This window comes from Pan troglodytes, chromosome 1 (genome assembly GCF_028858775.2).
Source record: "Pan troglodytes isolate AG18354 chromosome 1, NHGRI_mPanTro3-v2.0_pri, whole genome shotgun sequence".
Classification (NCBI taxonomy): domain Eukaryota; kingdom Metazoa; phylum Chordata; class Mammalia; order Primates; family Hominidae; genus Pan; species Pan troglodytes.
Genome location: NC_072398.2, coordinates 164,205,143 through 164,233,044, shown reverse-complemented (window position 1 = coordinate 164,233,044; position 27,902 = coordinate 164,205,143). Strand labels below are relative to the sequence as shown.

The 27,902-nt window shown below is 37.7% G+C and overlaps 1 protein-coding gene across 1 annotated transcript; it reads left to right on the top strand.

Moving 5' to 3' along the window:
* The first annotated feature begins 41 nt into the window (after positions 1-41).
* On the top strand, positions 42-27,052 carry DYNLT5 (dynein light chain Tctex-type family member 5). Its single transcript, XM_524731.8, has 5 exons — positions 42-589; positions 2,654-2,775; positions 18,392-18,483; positions 24,288-24,412; positions 25,259-27,052. The coding sequence occupies exons 2-5, from the start codon at positions 2,657-2,659 to the stop codon at positions 25,460-25,462; spliced, it is 540 nt and encodes a 179-aa protein (XP_524731.3). The 5' UTR covers positions 42-589; positions 2,654-2,656; the 3' UTR covers positions 25,463-27,052.
* Positions 27,053-27,902: the final 850 nt, after the last annotated feature.

The following is a 27,902-nucleotide window of genomic DNA, read 5'->3' as shown; positions in this document are numbered from 1 at the left end:
AATACCAATGTTTGTCGGTATCTGGGGTATCTGGCCAATGTAAGTTCTCATTTACCTCCACATTCCACCGCCTGTGCCTTGGAGGGGGAACGTGCAAAGCAGCGTTAGGGGCCGGGGAAACGGCAGGGCTACTTTACTTTGTCTTTGCGCTTCGGATTTCCTGTGCTAGGAAACCGCAGCATTTCCCACTCCTGCCCCTGATGTCTGCGGGAAAAGGAACTTGATGAGGGGCCCTAGGGGTGCAAATGTCTTTAGTCCCAAATGTCTTCCTCGCTACAGAATGAACCAGTTCCCCTCCAGCTCGCCGCCAACCCAGGACGCAGCCGGGCTCAGGGCGACCCCCAGTGGGCAGTGAAGATGAGATGCTCTACATCCTTAGGGCAGCTCAGAGGGCCACTCAGCGGCCAAGTCCGGCCGGGGCGGGCCGAGGGCTCTGTTTGAGGTCACCCTGGAGACCGGCCTCAGAGTCCAGGGGGAGTGCGCGGGCGGCCGCCGGCTGAATGAAGCCTGGGACGCGGGAGTCGCGCCGCGCGCAGTGTCTGCAGTGCCGGAGGTCTGGGAGGCTCCGGGCAAAGCCTCCCTGCTGCAGGTAGGGTCGGCTCTCTCTGCAGCGCGTCTGGACCCCAAAGGAAGGACAGGGGGCAAGGGATCGACCCTTTGTTGAGAAATGGCCCTACTTGGCCTCGATCTCTCCGCCACCTTATTCCTCCTCTCCCCAACACATAAGAAAAAATGATCCCAAATTTGGGAACTGAAAGTCAGTCCCAACCGTTCGTCCCCTGCCCCACTGCATGGCTGGGCTTCAAGAGTGATGGCCAACGCAGAGCCGGCCAGCAAGGTCATCCCCTGAGCCTGGGCGGTCTTCCTGTGGCTGGCCGCACCCATGAGGACCTCCAGGTCCCAACTCTGGCCTTTCTTGGGGAGGGGGCGGCCTGCAGGGCATCTTTGGAAACAGCTGAGGCCGAGATGGGTCTATGTGGCTTTGCAGCGAAACCTGAATGACCCACCTCATCAGGCTGTGTGTCTTTCCACACTCATAAACACACTCACCTTCCTACACACGAACACAGACACACTTATACACACAGGCACCTGCACACACAGAGATGCACACTCACAGGTACACACTCAAGGATGCTCACACTCACGTGCACACACACACCATGCTGCCTGCCTCACCCACACACAGCACCTCTGCTCTGACATTGATGCCACTGGGTTTTAGGGTATGTTCTTGTGTGCCCTACCTACTCAACTGCCAGCTCCTTGAAGGCATGGATTCTATTCTATTTTTATGCTTTGGTGTCTAGCATAGTATTTCCTTATTGGGGCTCTCACATTTATAGATTATGAAATAATTTAAATGAATACTTAAATTTGTAGGTAGACAATGAGGGCATTATTAGAGTTATAGTCTAAGTTCTGGGAAGTCCATTGCTACTACCAGCTTTTTAACAAGTATTAGTAGGAAGGAGGGAGTTTTCCAATAAATTATTTATTTAAAATTTAAGTCCTATTTGCTCCTTACAAACTATGTAAATGTTGCTCGAGAAAACAAAACAAACAACAAAAAATCTTTGGGAAAGCAAGGTTAATTTTTATTTTTATTTATTTATTTATTTTCTAGCTCCCTACCCCTAATTTTATTTTTTAAAGTCATGACGGGTAAGGAACAGTGGTTGATGCCTGTAATTCCAGCACTTTGGGAGGCCAAGGCAGGAGGATCACTTAAGGCCAGGAGATTAAGACCAGCCTGGGCAACATAGAAAGATCTTGTCTCTACAAAAATTTTTAACAATTAGCTAGGCATGGTGGTGCAGGCCTGTAGTCCTAGCTACTAGGGAGGCTGAGGTGGGTGGACCGCTTGAGCCCAGAAGTTTGAAGTTACAGTGAGCTATGATCATGCCACTGCACTCCAGCCTGGGTAACAAGAGCTAGATCCTGTCTCTAAAATAATAAAATAGGACAGGTAGAGTGGCTCATGCCTGTAATCCCAGCACTTTAGGAGGCTGAAGCAGGATTGCTTGGTCCCAGGAGTTCAAGACCAGCCTGGGCAACATAGACCCTATCTCTACAAAAAATTAAAAATGAGCCCAGCTTGATGGCATACACCTGCAGTCCTAGCTACTCAGGTGGCTGAGTTGGGAGGAATGCTTGAGCCCAGGTGTTTGGGGCAATAGTGAGCCATGATCATGCCACTGCACTCCAACCTGGGTGACAGAACAAGACCCTGCCTCAAAAATAAAATGTAACAGTGACAGCAAATATTAATTAGCAACGTTGTATTATGGTTAAATTTGGGGGGCAATACAAATATTGGTTTCTGATGTAGGATAGCATCTTTCTGCTATACATGCATATCTTTTGTCAATGACCTCCATCTTCATCAGCTAAGCATTTTTGCTATAGCTTAATATCTGCTTATGTAAATAATTATACTGTTGCATAAATAAGCATTTTCAGAGTTATCATAGTTCCAGTTTCACTGATCAGAATAACAACAAATATTATATATTGCTCTTGAGGAAACCCCACTTCCCCGTTCAAAAATGGTAGGAAAAGTATCTGTGTACTTTGAGATTAGTCCCTGTTATACTAACTAAAATGTTTCCGGATCTTTCTTTTGCTATTTTACAAAAGTCTTCTTCCATAGGTTATGATGATGTCAGACAATGCTAAAGACAGAGCAGCTCGTTCATGGAAGAAAAGAGGGAGTATTTCTTCTCTAAGTAATCATGAATTTTGGCGAAAGGAAATTCATGGGCGCATCAAAGAGTGAGTAACTGTCTAAAATAGTAAATTCATTTATTGAATAAATAGGTTCGTAATGTTTATTAGGAGAAAAAAACACTTCCTCGGGGACATAAAAAGAGATAAAATGGGCAAGTACAAGGTGCAGGTCATCTTTAGGGGCCATATTTAAAAAGAAAGAGAAAGAGAGAAAGCTTAAGTGATATGTTAATCCTAGCAGCATTTTTGCTATTTCAAAAATCATCCCAAAAAACCCTCTGCTCAAAAGAAACACCACATGCAATGTAAACCAGACACGCTTATATGTCTTTTGAGTTCTTCTCCTCAATATTTTATAACATAGGTTTTGCATTTTTGTAATCAATACATACATATACAATGTACTTAACATTATTGTATATAATTTTGTCATGTATTTTCATAGTTTTTTCCATATCCTCTTAAATGACTGCATAATATTTTGTCAATTTATGATTCTGGGTTCCTTAACCATTCTCTAATTATTGGACATTTTAAGTTTGTTTCCATTTTTTTCTTTTTTACTATATGTCTGTGCTTGGTCATTTTCCAGAAGAATAATTAGTAGGTCAAAGGGCAATAAGTAGATTTTTTTGGTTCTTGCTACATGTTGCATCTTTTCTCCTAAAGATATACATCAATTTTTAATATTTTCATGGCATTTCCTTTTGACTGCTGTTGGGAAGAAAACAAAACAAATTATCGATGTAGCAGTCAATTAATAATAGACTTTCGTTCTTAGTTTCTATAGCACTGGAGGATGTAGTATATTGAGTATATATTGGGAAGCAGGAGATAGGGTGTCCTGCAGAACAGAGAGTAGAAGAACTGGAATAATTAGAATTCCGAAACCAAAATCTTTCTATTCTCAGAGTGTGTTAATGCCTACTTGCAACTCCACGTTCCAGCCCTGGAAGTCTGTGGATTACACATACAATGTCTTTTACAGGTGGGAAACTGACTATAAAGGAGTAGCAATCCCAGCACATGTCAGAAGTAAAGATGGGAGAATGATTAATCTTTGTAATTTTTGCTTCTAAACTTTTCTGGCTGCTATTTCCAATAGTTAAGTGCAAGGGTTATTTTTTAAATTATTTAAAACTGATTGTTGGCTTAAATTCAACTTACGTTTTCCAAGAAACTATTTAAGTAATAGTCTGACATAAATTATGTACCCATGATATTTTTTTAAATACTGTCTCCAAAGATTAAATTGTAATTCCTATTTGCATGACTTTTATTTATCTTTTCCCCTTCAAAACAAATTTGTCATATAGAATCAGAACATGGCTACGTTTGAAGAATTAGAGATCACTCTTTTTAACCTATTATTGATGAAGTATAAATACATATTAAAAATAACAAGAATATAAAAATCATATTTATCAATACATTAGGATAGATTTTTCACTGACAACTACATTTAAATGATAACTATTTTGGTTTTGGACTCCTAAACAAAACATTTAGAATGGAACCTCTATTTGTACTTTTTTTCTTAAATAGCAAATGATCAGCTTCCAAGTCCCCTTGCAATGCAGACTATTTAGGAGGCTCCCCCCACCCCATGCTAACTTGTATTAATACTTGCTTTCCATTGGCTTCCTCACTATCTGGAATTAGACAGTACAAGTTATTCTCCTTCATGAATGAGGCTTCAACTAGTAGAAAAATTCTGAAAGCTTAGTGACTATCAAATACAGGCATTGTTTTGAAATTGCAGTGTTTTATGGAAAAACATATAACTTTCATTTGAAAATTACTTTAAAACAATTTTGAAAATATAAATTTCAATAATGTAAAACATTCTGACGTTTATTAAGGACTGAATACATTATCTCACTGAATCTCCCCAGCATTAATACTACTAGGTAGGCATCATTTCTACCACTTTACTAAGAAATAACTAAAGTTTACAGGTCAAGTAACTTGACTTAATGATTAGGACACAGTCCCAAATCCTGACTATGAGATACAAAGTCCACAGACCCCTATCTACTTCCATAGCACCATCTTCCCCACCATCTTGCGGGCATCCTCCCCTCCAGCTATACTCAATTATCCCTCAGTGCCCTATCTGGCCCCCAGCCATTGCCCCATGTTGCTTCCCCATGGGGTACCCCGACTCCTTGCCTGCAATGCTCTTCTTACACTATTCCCCTGGCTTTCTTCACTTCTTCCATCAGAATTTTGCTCCATCTCCACCTCTTTGGGAAGTGCTCTCTAATTACTCATCTGTGACCACCTCTACCTCCAGACTGGGCCGGATGATCTGCCTTTCTTCTCCTACTGCTTTCGCCTTCGATATGCACTATATTTGGTGATTTGCTTGTCTATCTCTTTCAACAGACGATGGACTTATTTGTCTTTTTAGCAGTAACCACACTTATAAGGAGGACATGAAGAGTAAAGGTAGACCTCCTTGAAAAGCTGCTTCTTATATGTGGTATAAGATCAGCACAGATTTAGCCCTACAGTCTTGGTCTCCATGTCTGCAGTCTTCCACAGTTGTAACTAATGCTTAACAATGATCCCCAGACAGCATAAATGTCTGAAATGCCTTCTGAATTACAAAATTTATATTAAATATTATTGTGAACTGTTTTCAAGATTGAGTCTGTTTTTAAGTTATCTTTTCAATTTAATGTAATTTTTATGTTTTATTAAAGAAAAAACAGAAACATCTTAAGCTGGATCTTATTATCCTAACATTGTAACTGTTAGTGTGTTGGCATATTTCTGTTAGACCTGGACATACATATATCAGACCCATACTGTCTGAGTCCAGACAGTACACTACACAGTGGTCATCATACTCCATCTGTAATTTCAAATTATTTTTTTACCTGAACAATTTATAATAATAAGGATGATAATAGCTAACATTTATAGGGCCCTTACGATGAACCTTATTTATGTATCATAGAAGCTCCATAATAGGAGTTGGCAAACTATGACCCAAGGGCCTATTCCAATCTGCATCTGTTTTGCTAAATACGATTTTTACATAGGTGAAAAAAATCAAAAGGGGAACAGTTTTTTTTGCAGCATGTAAAAATAATAAGAAATTCAAATCTCTATATGCATAAAGTTTATTAGGACACAGCCATTCCTATTCACTTGTGCGTTGTCTCTGGCCACTTTCGCACTGTAACAGCAGAGTTGAGTAGTTACAATAGAAACCGTAGGGCCTGCAAATCCAAAAATATCTGCTATTTGGCCTTTTACCGAAATGTTTGCCGACTCCTGCTCTATAAAGATAGATGTTATTATCTCCCCCATTCGATAAATGAAGAAGCAGAAGCTTAGAGAGATTGAGGCTCCAAAGCTACAGAATTAACAAGCAGCAAAATGGGCTCTTGTTTATTAGTTGAGTATTTTCATTTCCTGAAAATTGGCAATCCCATGTGTGATTTGCATTAATAAAACCATTCTGTTCATTCACCAGAACCTTCTGTTTCCCATCCACAGTAAGAGCAGGTCTTTACAATGACATCTTTCTTGTTGGAAGCTCAGGCTTTGGCAGACACTGAACAGTGTTTGAACAGATGTGCTTCTCTCATTTCCTTAAAATGGAAACAGAAGATATGAGGTCAAGTTACTTTCACAGGATCATGTGACATGATATCTAGGCTTGTTATCTGTGAGGCCAGGAGTTCCACTAGTAGATTAGGGACAAGGTTGGGGGCTGAACATTCTCTCCTTTGCCTCAAACCAAAATTACAGTGATGTCATGTTACCAGAACTTTCTGTATGGATCCCACAGCTCCCCGTGTGAACCCACTGATGGCATCTAACATACCAGTTAGGCCACACTATATGTATTTCTTCATTTATTCAGGATTTATTAGCTTCTATGTGCCAATTACTGTGCCACATATTAGGCATATAAAGGTGAATAACTACAGGTTTCTAATTTAGATAAGTTCATTTTTCAGGGAAACTGAGAGCTGCCTGGTAACTTTTTTCACATTGTCTAGGTCTTGCCAGTAAAAGTGACCAAAATGGAAATGATTGCATTCATTACTTCATTTCAACAGTAATGAATTTATTCTATCATTCAATCTATACTACTGTGAGCTGTTTACGGGCAATTGAAAATGGTGTTGCCAGAACAATTTCTTCATTTTGATACCTGAAGGAGAAGGCTAGAGATTAGAAGATCAGAGTTAGGAGATAAGTTGTATCACCATCTATGTTAAACTAAAGCCCCCAACAAGACCTACCTGAGATATGGCCTCCCCCAAAAAGTGAAAATAGTTTGGGAAGACTGAAATGGCCATGTTTCCAAATGAAACCACAATAACAACTAATATTGTATTGTCCTTTTAGGTTATTAAGCCATTTCACATACAATATCTGTGTAAGTTAAATAGACAAGATATTTTTGTCCCCATTTATGTTTGTAAATGGGGAAATGATAGATTGTGTTGGCAGAAAACTGGCTCATTATAGGGAGGAAAATGAAGCTGGCCTCTTACCTTATATGCTTTGCATAGGTAAACTCCAGATGGAAGACCAAAATGTGGAAATCTATTAACAAAGCTAAGAGAAGAAAGCACAGGCCCATATCTTTGTGTTCTAGGAGTAAGGAAAGATTTCTGAAAGAAGATCCCAAAATGAAAACTCACACCATAGAGCAAAATAATTTTTGGATAAATATAACCACAATAAAATCTAGTGCTTCTGCTCAACAAAGGATACAATAGACATAATTAATAGGCTGGCTGAAGATACATAAACGTTTTTTTAAATCCTGTACATTAACAACTTATGCTAGGAAAACAATTTTTAAAATAGTCAAAGAAGACAGCAATTTTCAGAAACAAAGCCCAAATAGCTAAGCAGAATATGAAGAGGTGCTAAAACTCACTTTCAAGCAGAAAAAATATAAATTAAAGCAAGATACCATTTTGCACCCATCCAAATGGCAAAACAGAAGAAAAGAGAATAATACCAAATGTTGGCAAGGCATGTGAGAGTAAAACCTGGTATCGCCATTTGGCAAAGAAAGTTAATGGTTTTTAGAAAATACAGGGGTGTGTCTGCTTTATCAGAGTAAGAGCTTACAGAATAATGGCTCACAAAGCCCTACATGATCTAGCTACCTGATACCTTTGCAACTTTATCTTCTTTCACTCCTTTTCTTCTTCCTCCTGTGCTACTTGTCTGTATGCATTTTCTCAAACACACTAGCAGCCTCCTGTCTCAAAGCCTTTGCATGTGCTGTTCTCTCTTCCTAGTATACCTTTCCCTCAGCCATCCATGTGGTTCATTTCCTCACCTCCTTTCTTTGTTCATGAAGGCCTACCTTGACCACTTCATTTGAAATTGCACATCACATCTTCTCCTCCACCCACTTCCAAACTCCCTTAACCTGCTCTATTTTTTCTTTTCCCTGAGGCATGTATCACCTTTTATCATAATATATAATTTGCTTGTTTAGTATTTTATTGTCTATTCTCTGTCTTGCCTTACTAAAGTAACAGTTCCATGAGAGCAGAGACCATAGTTTGTTTTTGTTTTTGTTTTTTTTCCAGTATTGCATCCCAAAGACCTAAAATAGTGCCTGGCATATAATAGTCACTCAATACATATTTTGTGATCATCGAATGAATAATTGTTGCATTTTATCAATTCCTGAGCAAGCAAGTTTCTTTTGTTCACGAACAAGTTAGGTTCACAGGTCCATGCATGTGTTAAGTCCAGGGTGACTAGGGGCTTTCCTCTTATAGACATAAGATGTATTTACAGCAAATAGAAAAATGCTTGTTCAGATTTTCTTAATGTATACCTTTACCTCCATGCTGACACATTCCATTGTGCGTCTATTTTTAAAAAACCCAAAAGAACAGTTTCATTTGTGTTGGAAATCTGTTGTAATAGGCCACACTCCTCCTTGATGATCTCCACAGCTTTGAAGAGGTATTCATGGCAACTGCACTACCAGCATCACCTCTCTGATGATTGCCCAGCGTGACACAGCTTTGAACCAATGCATTTCATCCAAGAGCTGCAACAAAAGTTCATCAGCTGTGCTTAACTATCACCTCCCTTGCTCTTGGATGAGCATTAGCTCAACAGGCTTCAGACACTAACTCTGATCTTCTATCCACATACTTAAAATTGTTGTACTTTGTCAATCACCATTTCTGGATTACCTTCAATTACTCCAGAGCTGCGCTTTTCACAGGTTGCATGGTTCATTCTTTATCCTTCAGCATCACTTCTACTCGAAAAAATTATGTTCCACAAGACAGTGTCATTTGTCATGTTCCTGCCTCTTTCATTTTTGAAAATTATCTTTTCTTTCTATTATAGCCTTTCTCTTACTAGTAAAATGGAGCAAATAATGTGAGTAAAATACCTAAAAACTACAGGCATACTTTGGCAATATTGCAGGTTTATTTCCAGACCATTGCAATAAAGTGTATTTTGCAATAAAGGAAGTCACATGAATGTTTTAGTTTTCCAATGCACATAAAAATTGTTTACACTGTTCTGTATGTAGTCTATTAAGTATTCAATAGCATTTTATCTAAAGAAAAAATGTACGTACCTTAGTATAAAAATCCTTTATTGCTAAAAATGCTAATGATCATCTGAACCTTCAGCAAGTTGTCATCTTTTTGCTGGTGGAGGGCCTTGCCTCAGTGTTGACATCTGCTGACTAATCAGGGATATGGTTGCTGAAGGTTGGGATAGCTGTGGCAATATCATAAAATAAGACAACAGGCTGGGCAAAGTGACTCACGCCTATAATTCCAACACTTTGGGGAGCCAAGGCAAGAGGATCACGGCAGCCAGGAGTTCAAGACCAGCCTGGACAACATAGTGAGACACCCCCTTCCCTACAAACAAATCAGCCAGGCATAGTAATACCTTCCTGTAGTCCTAGGTACTTGGGAGACTGAGGCAGGAGGATCCCTAAGCCTGGGAGGCTGAGGTTGCCGTGAGCTTTGATCATACCACTATACTCCAGCCTGGGCAACAGAGAGAGACACTATCTCAAATAAAATAAAAATAAAATAAAATGAAATAATAAAATAAATTTTAAAGCTTGCCACATCAATGGACTCTTCCTTTCATGAAAGATTTCCCTGTAGCATGTGATGCTGTTTGATAGCATTTTACCATGGTAGAACTTCTTTCAAAATTAGTCCATTCATCTCAAACCCTGCCACTCCTTTATCAACTAAGTGTATGTAGTATTCTAAATTATTTGTTGTCATTTCAACAGTGTTCACAGCATCTTCACCAGAAGTAGATTCCATCTCAAGAAACCACTTTCTTTGCTCATTTGTAAGAAGCAACTCCTCATCTGTTTAAGTTTGCCATGAGATTGCAGCAATTCAGCCACATATTCAGGTTCCATTTCTTTTTTAACCATTTTAAATTTTATGTTTTAATTGAAAATTTCAATTATACATATTCATGGGGTACATAGTGATTTTTCCATAAATATAATGTATAGTAATCAGATCAGGGTGATTAGCATATCCATTATCTCAAACATTTAGTATTTCTTCATGTTGGGAACATTCAATGTCCTCTTTCTAGCTCTTTGAATCTATGTATTATTTTCATCTATGGTCACCCTACAGTGGTAAAAACACTAGAACTTATTTCTCCTATCTAGCTATAATTTTGTATCCTTTAACAGTAACTCAAGTTCTCTTTCTATTTCCACTGCATCTGCAGTTACTTCCTCCACTGAAGACTTGAACCCGTCAAAGTCATCCCTGAGGGCTAGAATCAACTTCTTCAAAACTCCTGTTAATGTTGACACTTTGACCTCCTCCCATGAATCATAAATGTTCTCAATGGCATCTAGAATGGTGAATCCTTTTCAACTTACTTTGCCCAGATCCATCAGAGGAATCCACATCTGTGACAGCAATAGCCTTACAAAATGAATTTCTTAAATCGTAAGATTTATGGGGTGAAAAGAAGTTGATGAATACATACAAAAATACAATTAGATAAAATAAATTCTAGTATTCAATAATACAGTAGGGAAATTATAGTTAACAATAATTTATTATATATTTCAAAATAGCTAGTTAGTGGGGGTTGGGGAAAAAATAGCTAGAGGAATTTTAATGTCCCCAACACAAAGAAAAGATAAATGTTTGAGGCAATGGATATCCCAGTTGTCCTGATTTGATCATTACACATTTTGTATGCATGTATCAAAGTATCACATGTTCCCCATAATAATGTATCACTATGATACATCAATTAAAAATACAAAAATAAGTAAATAAATCAGATGAAGGTCGAAATTACTCCTTGATCCATGGGCTGCAGAATGAATGTTGTGTTAGCAGGCATGAAAGCAACATTAATCTTCTTGTACATCTCCATCAGAGCTCTTGGGTGACCAGGTGCATTGTCAATGAGCAGTAATATTTTAAAAGGAATCTCTGCAGTAGGTCTCAACAGTGAGCTTAAAATATTCAAGAAACTATGCCATAAAACAGATGTGCTGTCATCTAGTCTTTTTTGTTTCACTTATAGAACACAGTAGATTTAGCATAATTCTCAAGGGCCCTGGGATTTTCAGGATGGTAAATGAGTATTGGCTTGAACTTAAAGGCACAAGCTGCATTAGCCACTACCAAGAAAGTCAGTCTGTCCTTTGAAGCTTTGAAGCCAGGCATTGACCTCTCTCTAGCTATAAAAGCCCTAGGTGGCATCTTCTGAAAGAAGACTGTTTCATCTACATGGAAAATCTGTTGCTTATTGTAGCCCCTTCATCAATGATCTTAGCTTATCCGATGATCTTAGATCTTCTAGGTAACTTGCTGCAGCTTCTACATCAGCACTTGCTGCTTCACCTTGCACTTTTATGTTACAGAGATGGCTTCTTTCCTCAAGCCTCGTGAATCAACCTCTGCTAGTTTCAAACTTCTTCCATAGCTTCCTCACTTTTCTTAGCCTTCATGGAAGTGAAGGGAGTTAGGGCCTTGCTCTGGATTGGGCTTTGGCTTAAGAGAATTTGTGACTGGTCTGATCTTCTATCCAGACCACTAAAACTTTCTCCATATCAGCAATAAGGTTGTTTTGCTTTCTTATCATTCATGTGTTCACGGAAGTGACACTTTTAATTTCCTTCAAGAACTTTTCAGGCAGGTGCAGTGGCTCACACCTGTAATCCCAGCACTTTGGAGGCTGAGGTGGGTGGATCACTTGAGTTCAAGAGTTCGAGACCAGCCTGGGCAACATGGCAAAACCCTGTCTGTACAAAAAATTAAAACAAAATTAGCCAGGTGTGGTGGTGTGCACCTGTAGTCCTTGCTACTTGGGAGACTGAGGTGGGAGGATCACCTGAGCCTGGAAGTTTGAGGATGCAGTGAGCCAAGATCATGCCACTGCACTCCAACCTGGGTGACAAAGCGATATTCTGTCTCAAAAAAAAAACAAAAACAAACAAACAAAAAATCTACTTAGTTGTAGTCACAACTTGACTAATTGTTGGCACAAAAGGCCTAGCTTTCAGCCTATCTTGGCTTTTGACATGCCTTCCTCACCACACTTGGTTATTTCTAGCTTTTGATTTAAAAGTGAGAGATGTGCGACTCTTCCTTTCACTTGAACACTTAGAGACCACTGTAGGGTTATTAACTGGCCTAATTTCAATATTGTTGTGTCACAGGAAATAGGAAGACCCAAAGAGAGAGACATGGGAAATGGCTGGTCAGTGGAGAAGTCAGAACACACATAACATTTATCAATTAAGTCAGCTGCTTTATATGGATACAGTTTGTGGCACCCTAAACCAATTACAATAATAACATAAAATAACACTGATCATCGCTCTCCATAACAGATGTAATATGAAAATCTAAAATATTGTGAGCATTAACAAAATGTGACATAGAGACATGAAGTAAGCACATGCTGTTGGAAAAATAATGCTGATAGATGTGCTCAATGCAAGGTTGCCACAAACCTTCAATTTGTAAACACACATTGTGTGCAAAGCAGAATAAAGTGAGTCACAATAAATGAGATATGCCTGTACATAAAAATCCAGCAAATTTGGAATAAACTAAATAACTGCAAAACTAACTTACCTTACCAGACAAATAACATCATCTACTGCTGGGGACAAGTTGGTATGCTTTGCTCTTGAGCATAACACTCATAAAAATATCCATGGATAGTCTTAGGTGGAAAGTTCCCAAGTAAAGGAGTTTCTATGCATATTTAATCTCATTCTACATCCTGTTTTTTGAGCAGAAGGGCTCTTATTTTTATCTGTGTTACCAGTACTTCCCACTGTGCCTGACATGTTGTGGGCAATAAACATTTGTTGAAAGAATGAAGAAAAATGGAAAGTACAAATGTACAAATTTATACCCTAAGACCTTGCTTTTCTCTGTGCACTCTGAAATATCACCACTGGGAGGCAGCACATGATTCAATAACAGCTTATCTCCCCTCCGAAGAAGACACACTTAAGTGATACTATATTTATAAATATGGTGGTTCCAGGCATTTCATGGTTACAAATAGAAGGAAAAGATGATATTCTGACCTTTAAAGATACTACTTTAATGCCTCTAAGGCCAGTTATGCGTTCAATATTATCTCTTCCTGCAGCTTCAAAACATCTAGGTATAATAATAACTCTGAAAACGTATGGAAATGAGTTCTCAATAATAATTAGATGCTATTGTGGCTGATGAGAATTAACTGAAATTATTATTACCATCTCTAACTGTCATAATAAAAAGACATGCCTTGTGTTTATCTATGTAATTCAAAGACTGGTCAGCAAGCAAATTTGCAAGATGTTTTTAAAAAAGAATGAATTTCATTAAAGAGTAAATATGTTCTAACTTCTTTTCTTTTCTTTTTCTTTTCTTTTTTTTTTTTTTGATGGAGTCTTGCTCTGTTGCCCAGGCTGGAGTGCAGTGGCGTGATCTCGGCTCACTGCAACCTCCGCCTCCCAGGTTCAAGCAATTCTCCGGCCTCAGCCTTTCAAGCAGCTGGGACTACAGGCTCTAACTTCTTAACTAATTTTTTTGTCTTTTTCCTGCAAATAATCAGAATGCATACTATTGGATTAGCATGGTGCATTTCCAGTGTCAGCCAGGTACAAATAAGGAGGATTACTTTTGTTATTCTGGACCAATTTCATGCAGCTACTTCTGTATGCAGGCTGTCTGTCCTCAGCAATAGCACATGTGGTTTCAGATATTCACTGAATTTTTCATTGAATTACAAGTTGTTACTCTTCCATCTGCAATAATATTAGTTAATTTGTTAAGTGTTCTCACCAGTGGTTTACGCCAGACTTTCTTTTATTACATTACTTTTCATCTACCTTTCTTTCTAAAACTTTATAACTCTCTGGGACACGTTTTGCCAATCGAATTTTTTTCTCCATAAATGCCAGCAAGCTGGTAAAACACATAGACAGCAAGAATATTTTTTATATTTAAAAAATAAAACTGTAGCATTCACTTTACAATGAGATCACGTGTCTAGAAGGGTTGTCATTGTAAACTAGGGAAAGTCTGATGACAGACAACTGAAACCCATCCATGTGCAATATTGTGATATATACCCCAAAAATGTATTGTGCCAGGTATACGGCACTGGTAATTAAAATTATAAATTTACTTTTTGGGTATCTCACATATTTATCTTTAAAGATTTCAAAGGATTTGAGTGAAGCTGTTTATCAATAGAAAATATGCCCAGGTTTTTCTAAACCAGCATTCTGAACTGATATTGGCAATTCCCCAATTTTAAAACATAAAACTGTTTTATTTCTAAAAATTTGCCAAGCCCATATTCTGGTTTAATGCTATTTGCCCATCCCTGCAAGCATTTTAAATATTTTCTCTTTTCCTTTTTCCTTTTCTCAAGGAATAAATATCTTATTTTTTCTATTCAACATTTTCCTTCTTTTTTGTTCTCTCTCTTTTTCTAACCCATTTCATTCTAATGTGGGAACTATCAGATCTCAGATTTTTATAATACAGGTTTTAAAAAGTAAACATTTCCTATACTTTTTTATGATGTTATAGTCTTAATTGATGCACAGTCAGCCTTCCAAGGCACAGAAAGCAATAGACTAATTATTTTACCTCTGCATGATAAGAATTTCCAGGCTTCACATGTCCTCACTTATCAGTGGGAGCTAAATGATGAGAATTCATGAACACAAAGAGGGGAACGACAGATACTGGGGCCTACGTGAGGGTTGAGGGTGGGAGGAGGGAGAGGAGCAGAAAAGATAACTATTGGGTACTAGGCTTAATACCTGAGTGATTAAATAATCTGTACAACAAACTCCTGTGACACAAGTTCACCTATATAACAAACCTTCACATGTACCCCCTAACTTAAAATAATAGTTTAAAAAAAAAAAACCAGGTTTCCAGCAAAATATAGAAAATTTACTCGTCAAAGCCCCAGTTCCTCTCTAAAACTAATTCCAAGTTTTATGGGTTTTTACTGGTTTTTGTTTTGTTTTGTTTTTTGAGACAGAGTCTTGCTCTGTTGACCAGGCTAGAGTGCAATGGCATGATCTCAGCTCACTGCAACCTCTACCTTCCGTTCAAGCTGTGCTTGTGCCTCAGCCTCCCAAGTAGCTGGGATCTCAGGTATGTGCCACCATGCCCAGCTAATTTTTTAAAATATATATTTAGTAGAGATGGGATTTTGCCATGTTACCTAGGCTGGTCTTGAACTCCTGGCCTCAAGTGGTCTGCCCACTTCGGCCTCCCAAAGTGCTGGGATTACAGGCGTGAGCCACCACTGCCAGCCCCAAGTTTTATGATTTATTGATTACTTGTAGCATCCCACTTCCAGGTAGCAAACTCTGTATTAGTTAGACTTTCTATCAGATCTACTGCTGCATATAATAATAAACATTAGTTTAAACAAAATAGAAATTTATTTTTCTCTTACATAAAATAAGTCTGAAGAGAGGAAGTTCAGAGGCTTCTTTCTTATCTGTAATCTGCAAGGTCACCTCAAGACCCAAGGTAGTGCTGAGCTCTGGAATATCCACATTCCAGTCACAAAGAAGGGTCAAAACAGGCTCTTATAGGCTGCATTAGTTCTTTTGAGGAACCTCTCAGAATTTCCACACAACAGTTCCACTTACATCTCATTCACTCATAAGCCACATAGGCCACAATAGCACAAAAAGAGACTGAGAATTTGTCTTTAGTCTGCACAGGAATATTCCTACAAATGTAGGATTCTGTTACCAAGGAAGAAGGAAAGAACAACTTTAGAAAGTAAATAAGAGTCCCTGACACGATGTTCATTATAATTTTCTTTATAATAGTAGAATATTGGAAATAGCCTAAAAGGCATGGACGATACATGGTTAAATGAAATCCAGAATGTGTATGTATTAAGTACTGTCTTGATATTTAAAGTATTGTTTGCTATTTATTGACATGGAAAGTTATCCATGATACATTTAAAATTTTTTTAAAGCATCTATAATATGAGCCCATGTGTAAAATCAAATGTCTGAAATGATTTTCTTAATGTTAACAGAGGTTAGAGAACCACTGAGGTTAATAATTTTTTGTAATTTTACTTTCTTCTCTATGTTTTTCTGTATGTTTTGAATTTGTAAAATGAGCATACACTGTTTATATGATTACTATGGAAATAAAAGGGCACTGAACAAATTTATCTACAATAACTCAAAAAAAGTCAATCTGAAAAACTTTCTATTTACACACCAATCTTCAACCAGTGGGATTTTTAAGCTGCCCTTATGACATTTACCAGTTTCATAATGATAATAATATTAAGTGCACTGATTGCCAATCTTCAGTAACTGATAGTGAAGACAGTTTATAAAAATCCTTATTTGCTTTTTTGTCTTGGAATTTTCACTCCAGCTAATTTGAGTTTTGCACCACCTCTTCTTCTCCATGAATTTTTAATATGGTGTTCAGTAGAAAAGAAATTGAGATTTTATGAATACCTTCTGTATTATGCAAGTAAGTTTTAATTGCAGTGATTAATTATTTCATTGTCCCTATTTTCATTCTGTCTGTTATAATCATACTTGGGACTTTGTCACTAAGAGGTAAAGAGGACATTTGAAATCTGTCTGCCTTTTATACATGTACATTAAGCCCTTTGCCTCATTCCCTTTATCTCTGAAATGGGTAGAATAATGAACCTTTTACTTACCTCAAAGGATGTTGTGAAAGTAAAATGAGATAATTTATGGGAAATGTTTTACAAAGTTAAAAGTAGCATATATAGTAATGGAGCAGACTGACTTATCTTAGAATCAAGGGGTTTATGTAACATTGGGTTTTTTAAGCAGCAGTAATCATCTTTGGTATTGCCCACAACACCTGCAGCCAGTGTGGCCAAACAGGCTGGTTGCTACTTCAAAGGGCAGCAGTAAATTGAGGAAGGCAGGTGTTATAAGAATAAAGATTAAGTCACTCATCCAGAAATCCACCATGAAAAAAGCAGCCAGAATTTCTTCCATCATTTTCTTGGGCTGAGTGGGTAAACCCTAATTTATCATGTAAGTTGTATTGCATTAAAGGATTTTTAAAAATAGATTACCCGTGATTTTCTTAAAATATCGATTTGCAAGAAGTTCATTAATTCCAAACAGCGTAGAACTAAGTATTTTAAATTCCTTGCAAGAAAAAAGATCCCCAAAGATTAAGAGCAAATATCTCTTTTTTATTTAATTAAAGCAAAAACATAGCCTGCTTAGAAAAGTGGTCACTCTGAACACACACACACACACACACACACACACACACACACACACACACACATGCTATTATATCCTCCCCTTTGAAATGACATCTGTCTTAACGTTCATTTTCACAGGTGGAGAAAATTGAGGGTGCAGAGTTCTGAGACTGTCATTAGTTACAGCTGAATTTCCTCTGAACTAAGTTGAATTAAGTAGTGCTGGAGAGACAGTGGGGCCTCCTCTTTGCTTGGGTCTCCTGTTTAGCAACAGGATAAGCTCATATTGCCTTGATAATGAAACCAAAACCCTTTTTCGATGTTGAAAAGGCCGATTGATGCTTATTAATGTATTATAGTTTTGGTGAATTGTGGTTTCCTTTACCACGTAGATGAGTTTCTCATTTTTCTTTTTCATACTAAAGGGATTTTGTGAACTACATATAATAGTGAACTCTTTATAATACGCCACGTGTATATAGAGTTGTCTGCCAACATTTTAAGCTTCCTCATATGTCCCCCAGCCCTGTTTGTGAGCTTTGTCTACTTTGAGGAGAGGCTTTATATCACTGGTGGAGATGAGATTGGCAATGGATTTTGAAGTATGTACTGTTACCCCATATACATACATCAACCCAGGATCACTTTCTGGATAATTTGATGACCTGGGTAACTGCCCTGGGCTTCAGCCATCACATTGAGACCTGCTCCAAATAATTCCTCTGCATCTTAATATTTCCATCTCTAAAATGTTTTGGACTTTCAATATGCCACTAGGATATTTACGTAAGACTTACTTGAAATTTTCTGAGAAAACTTCATCTTTGTAACATTTTAGCTTAAAGCAATATTGTATTTTGTTATTATTGTTATAATAATGACTAAAATTTGTTTTCTCCCTTGTTTTTAGTTCTATGAGTACTGCGTCTTATATGGATGAACCTAGTCAGCGTGATGATATCTCTCGCCTTACAGTTCAGATGGAAAACACCTATCAGTTGGGTGTGTTCTTTTATCTCTCACTCCTATTTTAAACTTCTAAATTGGTGACTGATTCTCTTAAAAATGATATTTGATAACCTGGCATTGTCTTCAATTCTAGCACAATATAAGGGACTTTAATGAATTGAGTGATTTGATGTTGCTTTAGTTTCTTCCTCAGCAAAAAGGTAACAACACTTGCTGTCTTACTTTTCTTTACTAATGTTTCCCAAATGCCAAACAATTCACTGGGTGGCACTGATGTATACAGTATACTACTGACTTAACAAATTCACTGAGTATTTCTGGGTACATAGATATGACTTAAATGAAAGAGATAAGTATTGATATTTTATCCAACAAAACCAATCAGTGTTGTTAGGTGAAGGAAAAAAAAAAAACTCAAAGCAAAGGCAAATGACTCATAGTCCCCTGTTGACAGAGACGTTTATCCATTACCATTGAGGTTTTGAGTCTTTGAAAACAAAGATCTTTGCACCTGCCGCTATACTCCCAGGTGGAGTCCGTGGCAAATATCTTTTCCCATCCATGTTTCCTCATAGACCCACTTGTTTTCTCTAAACGCGTACCTGCCCACTATTACCTGAATTCATACATAATTACTGCTATATGGAAATTCCACAGAGACTTACCAAGGACAAAGAAAGACTCTATGGGCCAAGGTGATTCCATCTGTGGCCAGTTAACCCCAAGAAAATTATAGACCATCAGCATGTCCCCTTTGGCCTTGTAGCCAGTTTTCTAAAGGAGTCCCCAAGACTGCATGGATTACACGGCTCCATAGTTAGCCAATCTACTGGTATTTTCACAGTGCCTGTGGTGAACAGCTAATATTCCTGCCATCCAATATACTTTTATATTTCTCTGGTAACCTCACTAAATTTCCTTTGAAATTCCACCATCATCACCACTTTTGATCCTAGCATTCTAATGAAGCTGGCACTGGCTTTATAGATAGAGCAGTGACTGATTCTCGGATGGCATATAACCATGGTGAATCCAATCAAAGCCTTTGAGATTAAATTCAGAAAATGTTGTTTGGCCTGTTGCAGAAGAACATAAAGCCCTGAAACTTGAAGGAATGTAGGGGCTCTGGCAGGATCTGCCACCTTGCCCTGACTTGAAACTGAGAGAAAACAACAGAATCCTGGTGTCATCATTTGAGTCCTAAATCCAATTGGCTACCCTTTAACTTTTCAGTTAGGCAAGCTAAGTTTGGGTCAGGTTTTCCCTCACTTGCAACTAAAAGTTCTTAGCCATGGGGTGTCTATGACTTTGAACTGTGCATGCTGGAAGGGTTTGAATCAGATTTCAACAAGACAGGGCCAGTGAAATGTGAATCTCTGTGTTTCTACATAAGGATATTTTTTGCAACTTGTTTTCTCAAATAAAGCATCTTATCAGTTTTAGAAGTACTGAGTATGAACCACATTAGAAAAGTAATTTTAGAAAAAGCTTAGTATAGATGAAATATACCTGTATTTTCCTACAATAGTCTATGTGAATTTTTTAATAATTAAAATATTTTATGCTTGACAATTCCCTTTTTATAGCATTCAACCAGCCATTTTATTAATACTTCATCAAAACTGTGTTTCCACTTCTACTTGTTTCTGGGTTTATTTCACATATGAAAGGTATTTTGTGGGTGTATTAGTCTGTTTTTGCATTGCTATAAAGAAATACCTGAGACTGTAATTTATAAAGAAAACAGGTTTATTTGGCTCATGGTTCTAGAGACTATACAGGAAGCGTGGTGCCAACATCTGCTTCTGGTAAGACCTCAGTAAGCTTTTAGGCATGGCAGAAGGGAAGGAGAGTTGGCATGTCACATGGCAAGAGAGGGAACAGGAGAGGTGCCAGGCTGTTTTAAACATCCAGCTCTCATGTGAACTAATAGAGGGAGAACTATAGAGCAAGAACTCAGTAATTACTGCTGGGACAGCACGAAGCCATTCATGAGGGACCCACCTTCCTGGCCCCAACACCTCCCACCAGGCCCCACCTCCAACACTGGGGATCACATTTCAATATGAGATTTGAAGGGGACAAATATCCAGACTATATCAGTGGGACTTTGGTAAATAGTTTATCATATCTTTACAATGTAATACTGGCCAGAAAAGTAGAGGGAAATATCAGCCAATCACCAGCACTATTATGTTTAATTAATTTTTCATTCCATTCAATAATGTTTGCCTCATCTAAGCACATCTTAAATGAGAGCATTTACGTAAATAATTACAGCTACAAAAATGAGATGAAACATGAGTATCATTCATGAGAGGAGAAAAGGGAATAGAAAAGGAAAGTGTGTTTCTTTTAATAAAATACCATTTATATATTTCTCATTAATTACTAAAACAAATATAAAAGAAAATGCAGGCTGTGGCATCTGTCATATCTGAATTTGAATACTAATTTTGCTAATTCCTTGAGCAAGGTATTTAGCATCATTGAATCTCGGTGTCTTCACTTGTAAATAGGGATAATAGTCTATACATCACATGGATGCTATGAGACTCAAATGATGTAATATGTTTAAATCTCTCCATTCATCATGTTACTACTCCTGAAAGTGACTGACTCAAGGACCTTACTATAGATCACTAAGAATAAAAGCCTTCCATGATATTCATTGTAACTTCATATTAATTATGGAATAAGTTTTCCACAGGACTTTTTCTGGAACTGAGTATAGTGGCACCTGGTTGTTTGCAAACACGGACTGCGAGCACCGAGCCAAACTAGACTGGCGGCCATCTTTGCTACCACATCAAGGCAGCCTGCCTTGAGAATGAAGCCAGCACAGTAGAAAGTAGATCCAAAATATTGAGAGAGAAAGAGAGAGATTATTTGAGTTCAGCTTCCATGAAGTGCTCAGGCCCTGTCTCTATATCAGGTTTTCTTAGACCCTGTCAATCTCTCAGCATTGATTTTACACCACCACATGGGGTCCTTCCTAATCCCACAGGCCTCACTGTCTCCAGACTTACGTCCTCTTTCATCTTGCTGCCTTCTCAGCAAGGTAAATCCCCAATTCTTCCTTCAGCATGCAATAACTACAATAACAGCAATAACACTAATAAGATCACATATCTAAGGAGTGTTTTATTGTGTGACAAGCACTGTTCTAAACATATTCAATTTATTGTCTCATTTAATTCTAACAAAAAAAATGTAGTAATTATTATTATTACACCAATGTGGGGTAGTGGAGGCCCACATACATTAAGTAAACTTATCTTTATCTACTTTTTAAGGACAAATTTTGTTTGTTTTAAAAATTTTTTTTGTCCTGATCCTTCAGGTCTTTGCCTTTTGATTTCTAAAACACGTTTTTTCTCCTAAGGAAAAAAAAAATCTCGAGAAAGAAGAAAAGCTTTGCCATTCACATCAGTTTACTCTGAAAGTAGTTTTAGGAGCTTATTTCAGAAGTCAGAAACTGAACATTGATGGATGATTCTGGATGTTTAGGGGAAAGGTAACAAAGAAGTAAGAAAAGAATACTTCATTACCATATTTCAAAGTATTTTCAAAACAGGATCTGGTTAATGACTTTTTTTTTAATCTAAGCAAAGTATGGAAAGGACATTGGTAGCACTGTACAACGGGAACTACTGGAAACAGACTCAAGTGCCACCAGGACCCTCTTTCCAGCACTAACCTATGTGCACTTTCTTCTCTTTTGGTGGCCTGGCCTCCTTACCACCATGAAAAACATGTCCTCCAGCAGGTGCTCAGAGTCACATGGTAACTTTTGCCACCAGAAAGAGGCTGACTCTTTTTTCCTACTTGCAGTTTAAAATAAAAATTCCGAAAAAAGACTCTCATTGTCCTGGCCTAGAGCATTGTCACCCTGGGTTAATCAACCATGCCCTAGGCTTGGGTTCGCAGGAGATGATGGGGAGATCTTTAAGAACCACTTTACCTATCTAGATTCAATCTCCACCCCCACCCTTCCATGATTTAAGTGGAATTCAACAATTTCTATATTATCATCAAAATAAAAATAACGATTTATAGAACCTCAAGAGGCTCACCTAACTGAACGGCAGTCAGAGGCTGTAACCTTCTGGTTAAGTTCAGCCAGTGGGAAACCCCAGCTGAGAGTCAGAGGGAGTGAGAAGTGTGAGGTGGAGCTGTTTATTTCCCTGGCTCCTGCCTGTGAGTTCATCACAGCCTGGTTACAGTCTTCAACCAAAGGGCAGAAACTGCTCCCAAGGGAGCCCTCTCCACATGACCCTTCTGGGATCTATTAAAAGCTCTTCCTCTATTCCCCAATCTTGGGGTGGGAGGGGTGGGCTGACAACCTTACTTTCACTGGCTGAGGGGTGCTGCACTATCCCTTGTGATTTTCTACAGCCCACTCAGAACTTCCTCCTGGAATTATTTTAACTATAGGGTGCCATATGTTTCATTTGACCCTGACAGATACAGTCATCACAAACAAACACTTATTACTAGATATTGACATCTATTAAAAGAGAATTGAATAGAATTCTTGATCTCATTCCTTCATCTTTATCAATTCAACAAATAATGACTGGGCTTCTGTATGCCAAGCCCTGGGCACATGTTCATGTCATGCAATGACATTAGTATATGACCAAAGTGATGATATGGCTAATATTCCTGGGATGCAGGAGGAAGAAGATTCATTTGAAGCTTCTCCTCTGAACGTGGATGAAATGTGGTCGAGAATATAAGCTCTAGCATCAGATAAACCTGGGTGTGCACCCCAGCTCTGCCTCTCTGTGTGATTCTGGGCAGGTTACTCAATGTATATAAATCTCTGTTTCCCCACCTGCCAAATGGAGATAACAGTGAGATTCACCTCAGAGATCTATTGGAAGACTATATAAGGTAATATGAAGTGCTTATCGCACTGCCTAACATGTAGCAAAAGCTTAATAAAAAGTATTCATTATTATATATGTATACAATATACAGTCATATATCATATATAATGATTATCTACAAAATTTAATTCTATTTAAATTCAGAAATCATACATTAAAAATTTCTTATGCCTTTAGCATTGTATTAGACTCTGAGGAGGATAAAATCCGAGCTTGCTTACCATTTCACTGGAAACGCAGGTATGCTTTAGCCAATATCAAGTGGATTAGGAGCCAGGATGGCAGTGGGGACCCAGTGCATGGAAAGGAGGGACATTTTTACCTGAGAGGAGGTAGAGTGCTACCTGGAGAAGAAGACATTTGAGATGGTCTTGAAACATGAGTGGCTGTTTCTCAGATGAACAAGATGGGGAAAGATATTCCATTTGAAAACTAAAGAGCAAGAGTAAAGACACAGGAGCACCTTTATAGACAGATGGAGGCTGTGAGGCTGGAGCAGTCCACAAGAGGGGCACTGTGGTAGCGGGAGAAGGGGCTGTAGGGAATCACACCTTAGACCTCGCTAAGGGGAATGCCATTTAAGATCTGGTAGATAGATTGGAGCGGGAGATATAAGAGGTAGAGAGCCAGTTATAAAGCTGTTGAGACTTTGAAGTATGTCCACAACAATGGGGCCTGGGAAGGAAGAGACTTTCAAGGTCAAACCCCAGCAGTATTGAACACACTTTTGAGATAGTCACGTAAATGTATGAAAATATTGTCTTCTTGTTCTCTCTCAGAGCACTTGACAGGAAACCTAATTAGAGCCACTTGTTTCTTTCAATAGAGTCCACCCAGAAGATTAAATCCCTCCATGTTTCCATACTCTTTTGATTAGCCTATGGGGTGGGTGGGTGTGATTTGAAATTACTTTTTAGAAATAAATTTTATGTGTATTTTCAGGTCCTCCCAAACATTTTCCTGTGGTCACCGTCAATCATATTTTGAAAGATGTATTAACCAGCTATCTACAAGTAGAAGAATATGAACCAGAGCTCTGTAGACAGATGACTAAAACCATTTCTGAGGTACGTGTGTGATTTGCCCAAAGTGTTAACAATAGCTAGAATATTTGCTAAAGTACAACAAACCCTCTACTTTTTTGATGAGGGGAATTAATTTGCAGTAACAGTTAAAATGCGTATTTATAATTAGGTCATATTCTACATATATGAGTGTGTGTGTGTGTGTGTGTATACGTAAAGCCTTTGTCTAAAACAATCACGTGCATCATTTGCATGCATTATGTAAAAGTGTATAAAACTGCCCCATTTATAAAATGTATTGTAAAAATGTATTGTAAAAGATACAACATTTTAATGATTATTTTCTCTTCACTAAGGCAGCTTCTTTGAGTGCCATCAAATACAGACATTGTGGTCTTCAAGCACATTTCTATTTTTACAAACCCCAGGGCTGCACTTCATCAAGGTTTCCTCTACTTTCTTTTTGATAACAAACTCTTTAATAAACTTTAATGATTAGTTATATTACAGGAGACTCCAGATGTATGGTTTCTTAATTAGACATGAACAAGACAGTGTAACTCCAATGCCAACATTCTTTGACATGAAGCCATCTTAACATAAATTTTCAAGGAATGTAATTTATTAAATTCTGTGTTCTGGATTATAATTATTTCATGTATCTTAGAAAAGGTTGATTTATTGCTGGTGTTAAAATTTTTTCCTGAATGTTTTATCTCAAGGGGACCATGCTTGAAGGGAATCATAGTTACGGTTCTACAACAATCACTCAAAGTATCTACAATGCATCATGCTATTAAATTAAATCCCTTATATTTATAACAAAGGTTAATACTTTTGAGTTTCAATGTAGCTGAATGAAGACCCTCCCTTTTTTTAAATTTCTAGGTTATTAAAGCCCAGGTCAAGGACTTGATGATTCCACGGTATAAACTAATTGTGATAGTTCACATTGGACAACTGAACAGGCAGAGCATACTTATTGGAAGCAGATGCCTCTGGGATCCTAAAAGTGATACCTTTTCATCTTATGTTTTCAGAAATTCTTCTCTCTTCGCTCTTGCAAATGTCTATGCAGTTTACCTTGAGTGATTGAAAATAAGAAATCTAGCTCTTACTTTTGAAAATTCTGAGGCAGGCCGTATGTCTGTACACAAAAGTTTTACTGCCAAAAACTTTGAGAAAGAAACAACACTGATATTTCAAGCAACTGGAAGCTTTTGAATTTTTTCATATTCTAGTAAAGATTGGGGGAGGGGAGGGTAGCCACAGAAAGAATCTTGTTTATCTAGAGCAGGAACTTGGTCTTGGTTTTGCTGGATTGCTTTCCATACACATAGATTCTTATTAAATATTTGTTTTGGTACTAATTATTTTAATTATTCTTTAATTAGAGTGTTACAATTTCCTGCATTGTTTTTTAATAAAAAGAAACTTTAGAAAAACTATGGCTATATACCCTGACCAATAAATGATAGTAGAATATTCAACATGGTATACACAAATGATAAATAATGTGCCTCAGTGCTGCATATAAAAGAATACTGGTTTTCATTTTGTACTTAATAAATTGAGCAGCATTCATTAAGTGCAATTATTGTTACATGTACCTGACAGTTGAAACTGCTGAGGTAGAATTAATGGCTTCATAACAATTATCGTGGTCCCACGGGCTGCAAGCTAAAACTAGAAGCTCTTGTGGCTTGCCTGCACTTTACACAATTGTGGGAGAACCGAATGTTGGCTCTTCAGTAATGGAAACTATAAAGTGAATGAAGGCTTTTTGGGACACTGAAGTAGACATTGTGATATTAAATATACATGATGCTTAATACTAAATGTGTCTGTAACACATAAAATCATTTATTGGAAAGAGAGATTGCTTTTAAATATCCTAGGCTAACAAACTTTTTCACAAAATATATAGCTGGCACCTTAACAAATAAAGCATGTGTAGTTACCATTTTACTCCTATGAATTTAATACTAAAGTGACCCAGTGAGGTTTTGAATAGACGGGCGCTAAAATTTACAGGGCTGAAATAGCTTATTATTCTGCTGGTTAATGTATCTTACGCCACGGATCATTTATTTTTATGAAGCTTTCAAGTCTTTGTGTGCAAGTAAAATGATGTTGTGGCGTTGTTCTTGGATGGTAAGTGGACTGCCTAGAGGACATTTGTTAAAGGTCAAAGACAAATTGTACACATATGGAGAAAATTAGCAATGCTGTAGTCTTAAGGAAAAAATGACTTATCATTCATATCAAAAAGAGTTTAGCAAATGGAAAACCAGTCAATGCTTTAATTTTAAAATGTTTTGGTGTCTTACTTTTCCCTAAAAATGACATGTAGTAAAAAATGGATACTTTTAAAATCCCTTCCCTTCTGCTATTTTCTGGCTTTTAAAGTGATTATTCAAAATGAATTTGTCAGTTTTCACTATTTTTTTCCTGCTAGTGCAGTAGTGGGAATATGTCTATGTAATAATTTATCACAACCAATATTTGTCAATCTCCATAGAACAGTTTTCAATCTGGATTAGATTACAGGTATAATAAGTAAATGAGCTTCATATTTTCATTACACATTGGTGAACATCTCCCTTCGGGGAACAACAGCGGGGGTAATCATATCACTAATTTTGTATGAATAAATGAAAATGAAGAAACTTCTTTAACATACACAAAGTCTATTGTAACAATGACTGTTTGTTTTAGAGTTCTAAATTCTAATCCATGAGATAATTTCTTACTATCTTCCCCAGGCTGTGTTGAGAATCGAAACTGCAAAACATGACGGCAGTTAAAAAACAAAAAAGAAAGCAGTTTGCCAGCATATTGCTACACACTGTAATTCAGATACTCAATGATGAATTCTAGCAATTATATAGCAGTATAAGAATACATAGTAAAAGCTCACTCCTTGCAACTAACTTGGGAGAAACTAGTTATCACACAGAACTTTATCATGAGAAATTTTTAATGAAATTATCACACAGAACCTTATCTGAGAAATTTTTAAAACAATGACACTATAAATTTGAAGGAATTGTTTTACTTTGAAATGCCCTGAACTTCCCTGGTATTTTTTTCCTCTCCTAAAGTGCCATCCTTCTTCCCAGACCAGCCATGCCCATCCCTGCTCCAGAGCCTTCACTCATGCTTTCCTACCTTGGAACACCCCCTCCCACTTAAGCCACTTTCTTCACTTTTCAGGGTCACATTCAGGTCTCACCTTTTCTCTCGGTCCTTCTCTATTCACTGCTTGCCTCCTGCTCTCTCTCTCCTCTGATTATTCTCGTGGTCGAGCTCTTGATTGTTCTGTAGCTAACTTTTGAATTCTAGTTTTGCTTCCCTTACTATTAACAGACTGAAGACATATTGAGGACATGGACCACATAACTTGACAGTGCCTAGCAATAAAAATCATTTTTACTTTTAAAGTTATCATTATGTGCATTGCACTGTGCTACATAACTCCCAGCTGCATAGATAATAGCAAACACAGTTCAACTCCTGAAGAACTAGGATC

Bases quoted from the DNA above. Each gene is read 5' to 3' on its own strand.
- DYNLT5 (XM_524731.8), top strand. From the start codon at position 2,657: ATGATGATGTCAGACAATGCTAAAGACAGAGCAGCTCGTTCATGGAAG. The intron at 18,484-24,287 runs GTGTGTTCTTTT...GTGTATTTTCAG, and splicing joins GGAAAACACCTATCAGTTGG to GTCCTCCCAAACATTTTCCT. The intron at 24,413-25,258 runs GTACGTGTGTGA...TTAAATTTCTAG, and splicing joins TGACTAAAACCATTTCTGAG to GTTATTAAAGCCCAGGTCAA.